The sequence below is a fragment of the Centroberyx gerrardi genome, chromosome 23, assembly GCF_048128805.1.
Source record: "Centroberyx gerrardi isolate f3 chromosome 23, fCenGer3.hap1.cur.20231027, whole genome shotgun sequence".
Classification (NCBI taxonomy): domain Eukaryota; kingdom Metazoa; phylum Chordata; class Actinopteri; order Beryciformes; family Berycidae; genus Centroberyx; species Centroberyx gerrardi.
In genome coordinates, this window is record NC_136019.1 from 16,977,881 (window position 1) to 16,990,089 (window position 12,209).

Below are 12,209 nucleotides of genomic sequence, written 5' to 3' on the forward strand. Positions count from 1 at the left end.
GTGTGCGCGGTACGTGCATGCCTGAGTGTGTGTGTACAGGTGTGTGTCTGCATGTGTGGATGCATGTGCATGTGTGTGTGAAGAGAGGAGAAGAAGAGGAGAATAGAGCTGACGAGGAGGAGAGGAAGGAAGGGAGAAGAGGGATTTTCAAGTGTGTGTGCATACGAGTGCATTCACGTGCATGTGTCTGTGCATGTGCTAGTGTGTGTGCACGTGTGAGTGTGTGTGTGTGTGTGTGTGACCATTGCTGTGGCCCCTGCCCCCCGTATTGGAACTGCACAGACGACGGCACCACAAGTCCATTGATTAAACGGAACTCCCTGTCATTAATACTAGATGTCAGCTTAAACCCTAGCAGCTACTGTAACTACTGATGCATTGCATTGCATTGATGCATTGACTTTCTCCTACATGGACAGATCAGCAGACTTGTTCCACCAGAGGAGGAGGCCTTACCTCTGGATAACCTCCAGCTCTCTCTATCTATTCCTTCATCCCTCCTTCCTTTTAATCTCTCATTTTCTCTCTCGCTCTCCCTCTCTCTGCCCTTCCCATTCAGCGTTCTGGGAGGCACTGTGTGCATCGGGACCTGGCAACCGGAGCCGTGTGTGTGCGTGTGTTCGTGCGCGCGTGTGTGTGCGTGTGTGCGTGTGTGCGTGCGTGCGTGCGCGTGTGTGCGGAGGGGGCTAAGCTAATTTGCATTCACTGCCACTGGCCACCTCAGCTTCAGCAGCCCTGAAGAGATGGCCTTTTGAGCTGCATTGAAAGAGAGGGAGTGTGTGTGTATGTGTGTGTGTGTGCGTGTGAGAGAGAGAGAGAGAGAGAGACTGCAAAGAAGGGAAGTATGCAAAGAGTGTGAGAAAGAGAGAAGAGACAACGTAGCTTATGTGGTTATAGCATGTGGAATGAGCAGTGTGTGTGTGTGTGTGTGTGTGTTGTGTGTGTTTATGGGCGTGTATACCAACAAATGTGAGCTAACAAGCGTATATACATGAGTGTATGCGTGTGTCTGTGACTGTGTATGTTTATGTGTGATTGTGTATGTATCTGTGTGCGTGTGCCAACAAGTGTATACACATGTGTGTGTATCACTAAGTGCATATACATAAGTGGATTTGTTTGTGTGCGATTGTGTGTTTGTGTGTGTGTGTGTGTGTGTGTGTGTGTGTGTGTGTGTGTGTGGGCATACATGTGCCTCTTCAGTAAGTTGGCCTTGAGGCAAACCACAGCCATTATTAATCCCCAGACAGCTGAATTCTGCTTTCTGCTGCACGGCTTCTCAGCGCCTCACAGGTTGCCGGCTCTTTGATCTTCCTATATCTTCCTCTCTCAAGGTTACTTGAATAACAAGCACACTTAAAGTCTGAGAAAACTATCTGTTTCCAATTTCCACGGACGGAGGGAACGGAGGTAGATAGCATCCCGTTAAAGGTCCGGTCTGTATTTTAATCCCTTAAAAAACGGGCAGCCTTCCATACTCTTTTTTCTGTCAGCTGAATAATGCAGCGGTTCTCAAAGTTTAACTTCAATATAATTTACTAGAAATTAGCCCAATTACAGAATAAATAAGAATGACTCACCATGTAGAGTGTAGACAGTTATACAATTCAATACTAAATCAACAGCAAGATAACTCTGGAATAACTGGAGTCCATGTAAACATTTACCAATATAGAGGATGTGATGTCACAATGCATCGTGCAATAATCCAAGGTGAGCATCCATACAGAAGCCCAATTCAAATATCAAAAGATTGATGTACTAACCTATAAATGGTGACTATAGAGGACATCAGGCTACGCCTTCATACATGTACATGACCATAAGACAGGCAGCACCATTCACCTGCCACCTAATCTAAATGTTACAGGGTTAAGTGTGTGAGTGCAGCTTTGTCACTGGTCATGTCATTTGGTTAGGCCCAGGACATCATATGATATATAGCTCCTGTCTTAGTCATAAGATAGATTTCTTTATTTTGGACCCCAACTGAGAGTGTTAGGAATGAGGTGATGCCACTAAACCACCATACTAGCAAACCAATATACCAGCAAACATCTAACAAACAGGAGAGTTAAGAATGAGTTTATGCAACCAAACCACTATGCTACCAATTAAATCTCCTTTAAATTAATATTCAAGAGTATTTTCAACAGGTCCAAGTTAACAGGTGTTTGTCGTCTTGAGACAGCAATATTGCAGAAAGGGACTTGGACAGAAAGTTAAGGAGGGATTTAAGCTTAGGCCATCAGGGGTACATGTGTCTCGGCGTGAGTCTGAACCGCTGCACCACCTGTGGGTGGGTGGTTATTTTTGATGGGATGTATAATTGATAGGACAGGGAACATCAGACTTCATTAAATCCCATTAGATGCACTTCATCAATCCCCGGGTAAAATCAGACGATATCGCAGATTGCGCCGGAGCGCCGTCACAGAAGCAAAGCCAAAAAGCACACGGATGGAGTCAAAGCCCGGCGAGCTTATAATTTAAGTACTGTTGTAAAGTCAACTCGCTCTCCTGAGGCTAAAAAGATCATTTAAATGGACTGTCTACAGCTAAACCCCATTTCTGCCTTCATCGCTCATCCAAAGCATATGGCGATGATTGGGAAGCTGCGAGAATTTCAGACGGCGAGGGGGACGCGCTGAAGAAAAGAAGAAGGAAGGGGAGGTGGGGGGGGAGGACGGGGGTTGAAAAGGGTGGCAATGCATGAAAAGGAGTGATAATGTGAGTTGAATGAGAGAAAGAGGAAGAGGGAAGAGAGAGAGAGAGAGAGAGCGGACAGGAAAGTCGATGGAACAGATGACCCGCGCGAATGCGACAAAATGCGTAACGGCGCGGCAGGGAGAGCATTAGGATCATGTGATGCGCGCGCACATGCGTACGCACACACACACGTACCCACGCACGCGCGCACACACTCTGAATACTAAAACCCACCCACGCATGCATCCAAGCAGATACTTCCTCCTCGTACAAAGTCCCTCTCTCTCTCTCGCTCTCTCTCTGGCTCATAGGCTATAAATAGCTGGAACTGAGCCCTTGCTAATTCCTTCATTCAGAGTCTAGTGGAAAGGCAAATGCATGCGGTCTTTGATGCGCGCCCTGACAGGAAAATACAGGAAGCGGTGGACGGTTGCCAAGACAACCCCCTCCACCCCGCCTCCCCCTTCCTTGCATCTTCGATCTAAACTCAGCGCTCCTCGAACCTCCCTCCCTCCTTCCCACTTTCTCTCCGTTTCGGTGTTTTTCTCTTACTAACAACGCTGTTGCCTCTATCCCATCAGTGGCTTAGAAGATTACTTTCAAAAATGCAATCCTTCACAGGCCGCTGATTGTCTGCTTGAAAATGTGATCGCTAACAAAATCTGGTAGACGACTCAATCGCAGTAATGTAATCTGATTACTCTGAAGAGCACACGCTGACTGCTTTCTGTCATGGAAATTTCTAGCAGCGACTAGTGCTCCGCAATCTTTGCCCTTTTCATGCTTCTAAGGAATCCAACAGGGAATCAATTGCTAAGAGTATGTGTAATCTGATTACTGCAGTTTAACCACAAGTCTAACTCTAATTTCCCTCCTCTCCTCTATCTCCATTTTGTTCAATTCTTAATGGTCTTTTGTTTAAATTCGTATGTCTATGTCATGGGTGTTGACCTGGATTTCTCCATGTCAACACACACCACACAGACATACTCACATATACTGTACATACAGGTGCAGGGATACACACACATATCACCAAATGTAAAGGATCTGTCAACACCACTAGCTAGATTTATAGCCGAATCACACTGAAACTTAATTATTCTACGGTGAACAAATCAGACCTCTAATCTGTCCAACTATATTTAAGACATTTCAACATTAATTTTCAGACTCTTTAAGGACCTGCAGATACTGTCCACAGTGGCTTTTCCTACGTTTGCGCAGGACCGGTACCAGTTTGCGCTCATTTGGATGGATGAAAAAGCCGAATCAGCCGAATCAGTGTGATTCGGCTATAAATCTAGCTAGTGGTGTTGACAGATCCTTTACATTTGGTGATATGTGTGTGTATCCCTGCACCTGTATGTACAGCGGGTAATTGACCCCGGCTGATTTGATTCCCTCTTCGCCCACACCGACCTCCCAGAGTAAGACGAAGCCCTCGGCTTCGGCCGCTCGCTTTCTGCTCCACTGCGCCTCGAAATAAAGTGCAGGGCGAGAGGAACCGACTGAGTGGAGGAGAAGTGGTGTGGAGTGGAGGGGGAGGGGGTGAAAAATTGAGGGAGGCAAGGAGAAGGAAAGATGGACTCTGTCAGATTTGGTTTGTTAGGGTTGGAGGATAAGCTGATGGCACTTTCTGTTCCGATTTCTCCTCCTACTTAATTTCATCTCTAACGTCCATCTTCGTTTCGCTTACATTACATAGTACCTAAGGAGGGACAATTTTAATCTACTTCTCTCTCTCTCTATGCGTCCTTGTTTTTTTGTATTGAACACTCCTTTTTTATCTCCTTCAGTTGCATCAACACACTAACATCAAAAGGAAATTTTGGGTGTGTGAGAGACTCAGAGGATATTCCATGAATTCCCTGGGGAACTACAAGGCCCCACGCTGTACTCAATGCCAATTGTTCATTCTAGGGGAGGTTTACTCTCCCTGCAGAAAGATAGCGATCTGTTTCCCCCCTCCCTTCATCCCTTTTCTCCCCTCTTTCTTTTCTTTTCAGGGTATCAACCGAGGTCGCCAGGAGAGTGAAGGAGAAAGAGGCGACGTAAAGAAAGAGACGGAGCAGAATAATCAAGGTTTATTCTGGTATCAAAAGCAATATATATCATATTTCCACTGCGGCGTGCCCGGCACCTCTCTCTCTCTCTCCATTATTTATCTGTTTGTTTTTATCTCTTTCATTTATTTATTCATCTCCACTCCTTTGGCGACGGCGGTGTCGCAGCGCAGGCCCCTCGCCCGCCGCGCACGTTATTGTGTTAGTATCGAACCCTTCTTGATGAATCTCCTCGGAAAATTGAAATATTGCAGAACGGGGAGATGTGGGAGTTTGAGTTTGATGCATGGAGATAGGTGAAGTATGGGCCGGAATAATTTATAAGGCCCCCCCCCACCCCCCCAACTCGGGCCCCGGGGCTCTTTGAGGGGCTCAGCCGAAGGAGCGCGGCGCTGACAACGCTGAGGTTAGCGGTTCAAATCCCGCGGGGGAAGCATCCGGCGAAACCAATGTGGGCGCTCTTTGAATGGGACTAATTGAATTGAACTAGCTGCTTAAAAGGCATTTGTAGCAGCTAGTCGGGGCGAGATCCTATCCTACCACCCCTAAAATGCTGTTTGAGCATCCCAAGTGGTTTAGAATGTAGATCCAGGATAGAGTAGATGAGTCTGGGTGATTCCGGGATACGAGAACGTCCTGTTGAGGCTTCTGGAGGTGTTATGGGTCTAATTCGACCAAACACCCACCTGTTTCCTCTAACATCCATGCTAGGTTTCTGTAAAGCTTGGACATCCTCTGCCAAACTACTCGGTGCGGTTTGTCTGCTGGCCTGGAGGCGGCAGCGGCGGCGGCCCCGGTCCTTCCCTCCCCTCGTCCATCGATCCGCCGTGACTCTGCAGGAGCCAGATGAAAACCTCTCGCCGTGATTTATGGGACGTCATCTCCAGGGGAACCAGCGGAGCACCTCCCCACCCCGTGTTCAGCGAGGGAACAACCCGCCCCAGGGCGCAACCGGCTCCCCAGGGTCCTAAGGCCTGACACTAATACCCAGGGATGCTGGAAACAATTCTAACATAGTTACTAGTAAAAAATAAGGCAGGACCGTTCTCTATTTTATTTAGGCGGGCACAGAGGAAAGTAATATTGACGTGTCAGTAATTGCTAATTGGTTCCTAATTACTCAGCTGTAGAGGTAAGGTAGAATGATTCTCTACTTATCTTAAGGGACACAAAGAGATTGTGGTGTTTATAACTACCAATTATTTGCCAAGTAGTTATTTACATTAGGTAAGGTAGGATGATTGCCTATAACTATAGTTATGTTTCATTAATGAAAGCTTCATTAACATTAAGAATTGTGAGGACAATATTAGAGCTTATAGATGATGGAGGAAGTCCCAAAGAATGTCAACCAAGGTGCTAAAATTGTAAAATCTTCTAATAAAATCTTCATTTCCATATTAGTTTAACACATGTCAACCACCAGAATGTTACTTGCAAGTCAGTATTTTACTCCTCGATTCGTTCCTAAAGTATTACAAATTTCATAAGCGTATTATTTATTTATGGCTGCAGCAGAATTAATGACAAAGTGGCAACACGTGGTTAACTGTCGCTACTTACTAAGTACTTAAGTATTAATTAAGGAACCATAAGTAACCGCCAAATGTTAGCACGTTTGTTTATCCATGAACAAACACACACATTCGTGTTAAGAGTGTCCCAGTTTCTCCCGTTTGCGCTGATCGCTGCATTAGGAAGTAATTTTGGAGACTTAATCCACATAAAATTAGAGGAGGCTTTTAAGGATTGTGTCTTAAGGGTGCCCTCAAAGAGGATGTGAGTAAAAGGCCTCAGGAGAGGCTGAGAGATGCAGCGTTAATGTTTTAAGGGTAAAAAGAGAAGAAATTTGGGCAACCGCGAGGAGAGAGGACAGAGATGGGACAGGATGAGGAGTAGTGGGCCAACACACGGTCATGTGTGTGTGTCATACAATATACATAGCCTAATGTGTCTGCCAAATGACCGAGTGTGTGTGTGTGTGTTTTGTCTGTGTGTATGTGTGGGTAAGCATGTTCAACTGCGAGTGAATTCACTTGAGCGTGTGTGTGTGTGTATATGTGTTAGAAGCAGAGTTGAGCTGATAGTCCCCAGGGATGGCAAGTGATGGCTGGTTATTGATCTTCCCCTTCCCCTCTTCTCCTCTCCTCTCCTCTCCTCCCCTGGTTGGAGAAGTGAAAGATGGTTTATAGGGTGAACGAGGGAGGGGAGGTGGAGGAACGGAGGAGCAGGGAGGAAGACAGAGATAGAGATAGAAATATACATAATAGATAGCCACTACCCCCCCACCCCCCTTCCACACACACACACACACACACACCCTGGGGTTGCTAGAAAGTGCTGAGGCTAGCAGTGTCATGCCTGACTTGGCCATCACACACACACACACACACACACATAAATGTAAAAATTCACGGAAGAGAGCATACAAACAGGGAAACACGCAGATGCACACGTGTGCATAAAAACGCAAAAAATACACACACACACACACACACCGTCACTAACCCAGAGTGATGGTGTCATAAAAGTGACGATGATGGGAGCAATGCTGCCGTTTCCCACTGAAGGTTGAAGGTCAAAGTCTCAGCGCTCTGCTCTGTTAATTCTGCAGCCGTTGATGTCAGCTCTGCACACTCACACGGAAAGTATTCTGCACCGGTGTGACATTTCCAGAGAGTGTACTGTACTGTCTCGTGTGTGTGTGTGTGTGTGCGCATTATCGCATGTGTACATCTCTGTGTGTTATCGCACTTGCACGTCTCCCCGAGAGCATGTGTGGGCGTCCACACGTCCTCACAGGTGGAAACAAGTCTCTGAAAATGTGTACACTGGGGAAAAAAAATAAGCCGTGTGACAGTGTGAGATGAATCGAGACTGGGTGTATAGTGTTCTACATGAGCACCGGTAGCTATATGTGGCTGGGTGCTGAGAGGAGGAAGGGTGTTGAGCTGCGAGGGGCTAAAAAAGTCCAGGGAAGTGTTGAAGGAGAGACTGGGAGGTGTTAAATTGGAGGAAATGTTTGGTGTAAGAATCAGGAAAACACACACACACATGGATGCTCACGCAACATATATAGGAGACACACACACACACGGCGCAAGTGGGAGTTAAAGTGTTATCTGGTGTTATGTCAAAGCAGAGGTTGTGGTGTTCCTTGGTTGCAGGATTGTTCTTCTTAAACTTCTTCTTATGCGCTCATTAAAAACGAGCAAGAGACAAATCGCGTGCATAAAAGTGTTGTTTTTTTTTTCTTTGAAAAGTCTCTTTTTTTCTTGGCAATTTCCGCTGCTCTTTGCAGCCTGTGTGAGAAGCGTAAAAATGAGAAAGACAAATGTACCACGTTTCTTATAATACTCGAGGCAAGGAGAGAGAGGGGTGAAGGAAGTTTGTACTTTTTATGAGATATCACACCTGCAGACAAAATGGAAAAAATTATCTTTTATTGCTCGCGCACCTAATAGTGCCCGGGCAGACAAAAATGTCTGAAATAGGATCTGAGTTGGGAGAAGAGGGTTCTTGACAGTAAAAAATATGAAAAGTCAAATGTCACCTAATCCTTTTCTCATAAAGTACCTGGTAGCAGCTTCAGCGCTGGCCTTTGTTCTCCAGCTTTATAACACCTTGAATGGTATGTAAAACCAGAAAAGGGTAATTGAAAAATCCTTTGACCCTCCATGGAATTCTTTGCATACTGTCTCCTTTGTATATTAGCCCTCCGCACACGCTCCCCCCAACCCCAAAATTCATAGTTGCTATCTTCAACCAGCATATGGACTTTTTTTTTAATGACATTTAAAGTGGTGCGTGAACCCAGAAAAGAATAAAAAATATTCACTGGAATTTTCCAGACGTTTATTCCACATTGACTGAATCCCCAGGCTTCCCTCCCTTATGAGCACTCCTAATTATCTGCTCACTGTTCTCAGTGTTACCCACCGCTCAAAATCCCTAAAGGTTGGAAGATAGCAATCAAGTCCCACCCTCCGCCAACCCCTTCCCGTCCCCCCTGTCCACTTACCGTCCTCTGTCGGCACGTAGACGTTGAGGTAGAGGCAGTCCTCGCTCTGGTTCTGGATGTAGCCCGCCGCCACGTCCAGGTTGTCCGTGAACCACACGGGGAGCATGATCTCCGGCAGCACGCCGTGCACGTTCTGCGGGCACACGGGCGCGAACTGCGTGGCGTTGCGGATCTCTTGCCAGGAGCCCGGCGCTTCGGGCGGCTGGAAGCGACGGTCGCCGATGGGCGCGGTGGCGTAGGGCACGCCCAGGTACTGCTCCACGGGACCCAGGATCTCGTTGTTCAAGTCCTTCTTGATGCCCCGCAGCTTGCCGTAGTTGGTGGTGACCATGGGGTGCTTGGAAGGGTCCATCTTCTGGCAGGAGGCCAGGCTGAGGAGGAGCGCCAGGCCCAGCGCGCCCACCAGGCATCCGTCCGTCACGAGGCTGAGGGGGCGCGGCCTGGCCGACAGACCCCGCCCGCCTCGTTTACTTACAGGGAGCGGGAGGAGGTACATGACTGGGTACCGTCCCGTTCAGCTAATTGCTTCTAGTCCGTTTTGGGTCCACTGGAATGGACTCAACGTCCGCAGACAGGAAGGAGAATGAGAAGTACTTCTGTCTGAATGTGGATTACAACCAACAATCTAGACCACACCGGATTAAGTATTCATAGAACGACAAAAGCAAGCAAACCCTCAAAGACTAAGAAGAGTTAAGGGTTTGATCGGGGCTCAGAACAAAGGAGGTGAGGTAAAGGGCGAGGCGGTGTAACCCGGGGTCCGCTGGGGTGGGGGGATCGCTGGGGGGGGTCTGGGAAGGAGGTCCGACCTCGGTGCCGGTGCCGGGTCAGTGTTGATGCTGCGCGAAGGCCGTCCGAAACGCTTCCCCAGCCACGGCTCTGTTGCGTTCCATCCCTATTGGCTCCGTCTTATCCAGACCGTTCCGTTTAGCTCGCTGATCCGGATCGATGTGGTTATCAGCCGCTGAACTCTGCAGAACGGGGGTGAGAGAGGAGGAGGAGGGAAGAGGGAGGAAGGGTGGAGAGGAAGAGATTTAGAGTGAGGGAGGGTAAAATAGAGAAAGAGAGACATAGAGGATGAGGCAAAGAGGGAAGAGGGAGAGAGAGAGAGAGAAAGATAAGAGAGATTATAGCTTATCTGAGACAGAAACATATTCCATTAAAACGTTGCCAGTGTAACATATTCCCTTAAACCGTTGCCAAGCAAAAAAATATTTGCCGAAATGAAAGCGGCGAAAATGAAAAGGCGCACTAAAACTAGAGATAGCGTACAGTATTGTTGAGATCAAGTCAATACAAGGCTTCGTATTGCAAACAAATTCACGTGGTGATCAGCACGGTTCGCTTCACATTGGACTTCGACAACTCACTTTAACACAGCATGAGCTGAAAGAGGCAGCTTCTCCCGCTCCAGTGTGTGTGTGTGGGGGAGAAATCCAAACGCCGCACCGCAAAGTGAATCCTGTTTGACTTCACTTCCTCACATGGTCTGACCGCTGATGTAAGATCTCTTAATAAATCTCCCTATCTATTATCGATGAAAACCCTAAACTGGAGGTGAAGTTCACCCTGTCCTGGTCTGACCCGCATGAGGACACGCACTAAATCCCCCTTTGGTGAACTGTATTTAACCTGCCCAGCTTTACCGCTAGCACGCACACACACACACACACACTCACACACGCATCCCTGGAGAGAGCTAATGTAGCCAATGTAGTCGCGCCTCGACACGAGTCTTAATCTACCGGCGCTACTATTGATGCCTCAATATTTGTGGTGATTAATTTCCTATAGGCTTTGGTGCTGGTTGTGGAGATAATAGTACAGTAGAGAGCGTGGATGAGGACTACAGGCTGGAGATTAGGAGGGCTGAGCCTTTGACTGCCCACTGAGGTCAAAGGTCAATAATGTGTGCCTGTAAGCAGCTTATAACAGCGCCGGACGCTTCAGAACTGGCCTACATGGACGGTGACGGACACACACACACACACACACACACACACACGCCGTAATAGACCCATGCATGAATGAGCTCACACACACATCCATTCATGTAATCTACCGTAGGAAAAACGTGCAAATCCACATTTAATGGACCCGCGGTCGGAAATGCATGAAGCATGTAAGAGATTACACACTCATAACATTCTTGGGTAACGTTATGTAATGGTGGAAGACACACACACACACACACACTGGAACTGTGATGAACGCAGAGTGGAAATGTATGGCAACGAGACAGGATGTACAGAGATTTCTTTCACATGCACGCACACACACACATAAGAGTAACAGTCTGTCTGCTTTTGAAATCCTGCCATTCTCTCTCTCTCTCTCTCTCTCCTTGCCGCCATTAGCAACAGGCTGACTATATAAGCTTCTTCTCCCTAGTTTGTCCCTTGTTATTGCTTTATCTCCATCCCATAATTGTCCCATTTAAAGTCATCATTAACCGTATTATTGCATCGCCTGCACTCACTGAGGCGCCTCCGTTTTTTTTCCGTTGTTGTTGTTGTTTTTTGTGTTTGCCTCTCCCACTGCCGATGAAGCCGTTTGAATTTGAAAGCGAGGGAGTTAAGTGTTCTGAGGCACGACGGCGGATAATTAGAGTCTATAGGCTGATGAGCAGGCTAGCAGTCTCAGTCACATTGATGTAAGACATACAAATAAGCAGAATCATTCATGTAATAATAAAGTTCCTCATGTACGACACTGTCTTTGAAGGGGGGGGGGGGGAGCTGGGCATCGTTTAAACGGAGCGAGGGAAAGTGCAGTGAAAACGGATTTGTGTGCTTTCGGAGGCTAGTAATTGGGAGCGAGTGTTAAATGTTCACAATGCGGCGCCTCTGTAATCGCCCCATTGTCTTCTTTTGGTACAGTACGCTCAGCCTAAATATATTGGTGCCTGCCTCTGTTCCTATCAGTGCCGACTTTGTTATTCTGCCCACACGCGTATGTGTGTGTGTGTCTGTGTGTGTGTGTCTGGGTGTGTGTGTCTGGGTGTGTATCCTCTCATGGTGGAGCGGGCAGCACGATGTGTGCTCTAATTAAACCATAGAGAGTCTAGAGGCCGGCCTGCCTTGTACTGCGCCCAGGGATGGGCCCTCCACCCACACACACACACACACACATGCACACACACACACCAACATCTACCATTAAACTTTCATCCTCCAAAACACATAAAAGAGACTGGAAGAGAGGCAAGCAGACAGAGAGGCAGGGATGAAGAGACGGAGGGGGAAAAAAAAATAAAAAGGACCAGGAACCAGGGAGGGATAGTGAGAGAAAAAATGAAAGAGAAAAGAGAAGTGAGGAAACGGATGGAGGGGAAACGGGTCCTGGTGTTAATAAAGAGCTGATCTCTGGTCAGCTGAGAGGCTGAAGTGTCCTTGAGTAAAAGTGATGTGAGG

General features: G+C 47.3%; 1 protein-coding gene across 7 annotated transcripts in view; it reads right to left on the reverse strand.

The window, feature by feature from the left end:
* nlgn2a (neuroligin 2a) overlaps nucleotides 1-9,292 on the reverse strand; it is a 95,739-nt gene extending 86,447 nt beyond the window's left edge. For 2 of the 7 annotated variants that reach the window (XM_078291706.1, XM_078291707.1), the window contains exon 1: nucleotides 8,793-9,103. In XM_078291706.1, coding sequence (XP_078147832.1) covers nucleotides 8,793-8,902 — 110 coding nt within the window. In that variant the 5' untranslated portion in view covers nucleotides 8,903-9,103. Of the gene's footprint in view, nucleotides 1-1,251; nucleotides 1,287-3,380; nucleotides 3,383-4,602; nucleotides 4,609-8,115; nucleotides 8,123-8,792 lie in introns of all 7 variants that reach the window. The other 5 variants (XM_078291705.1, XM_071916256.2, XM_071916255.2 and 2 more) reach the window with 5 other exon arrangements.
* Nucleotides 9,293-12,209: the final 2,917 nt, after the last annotated feature.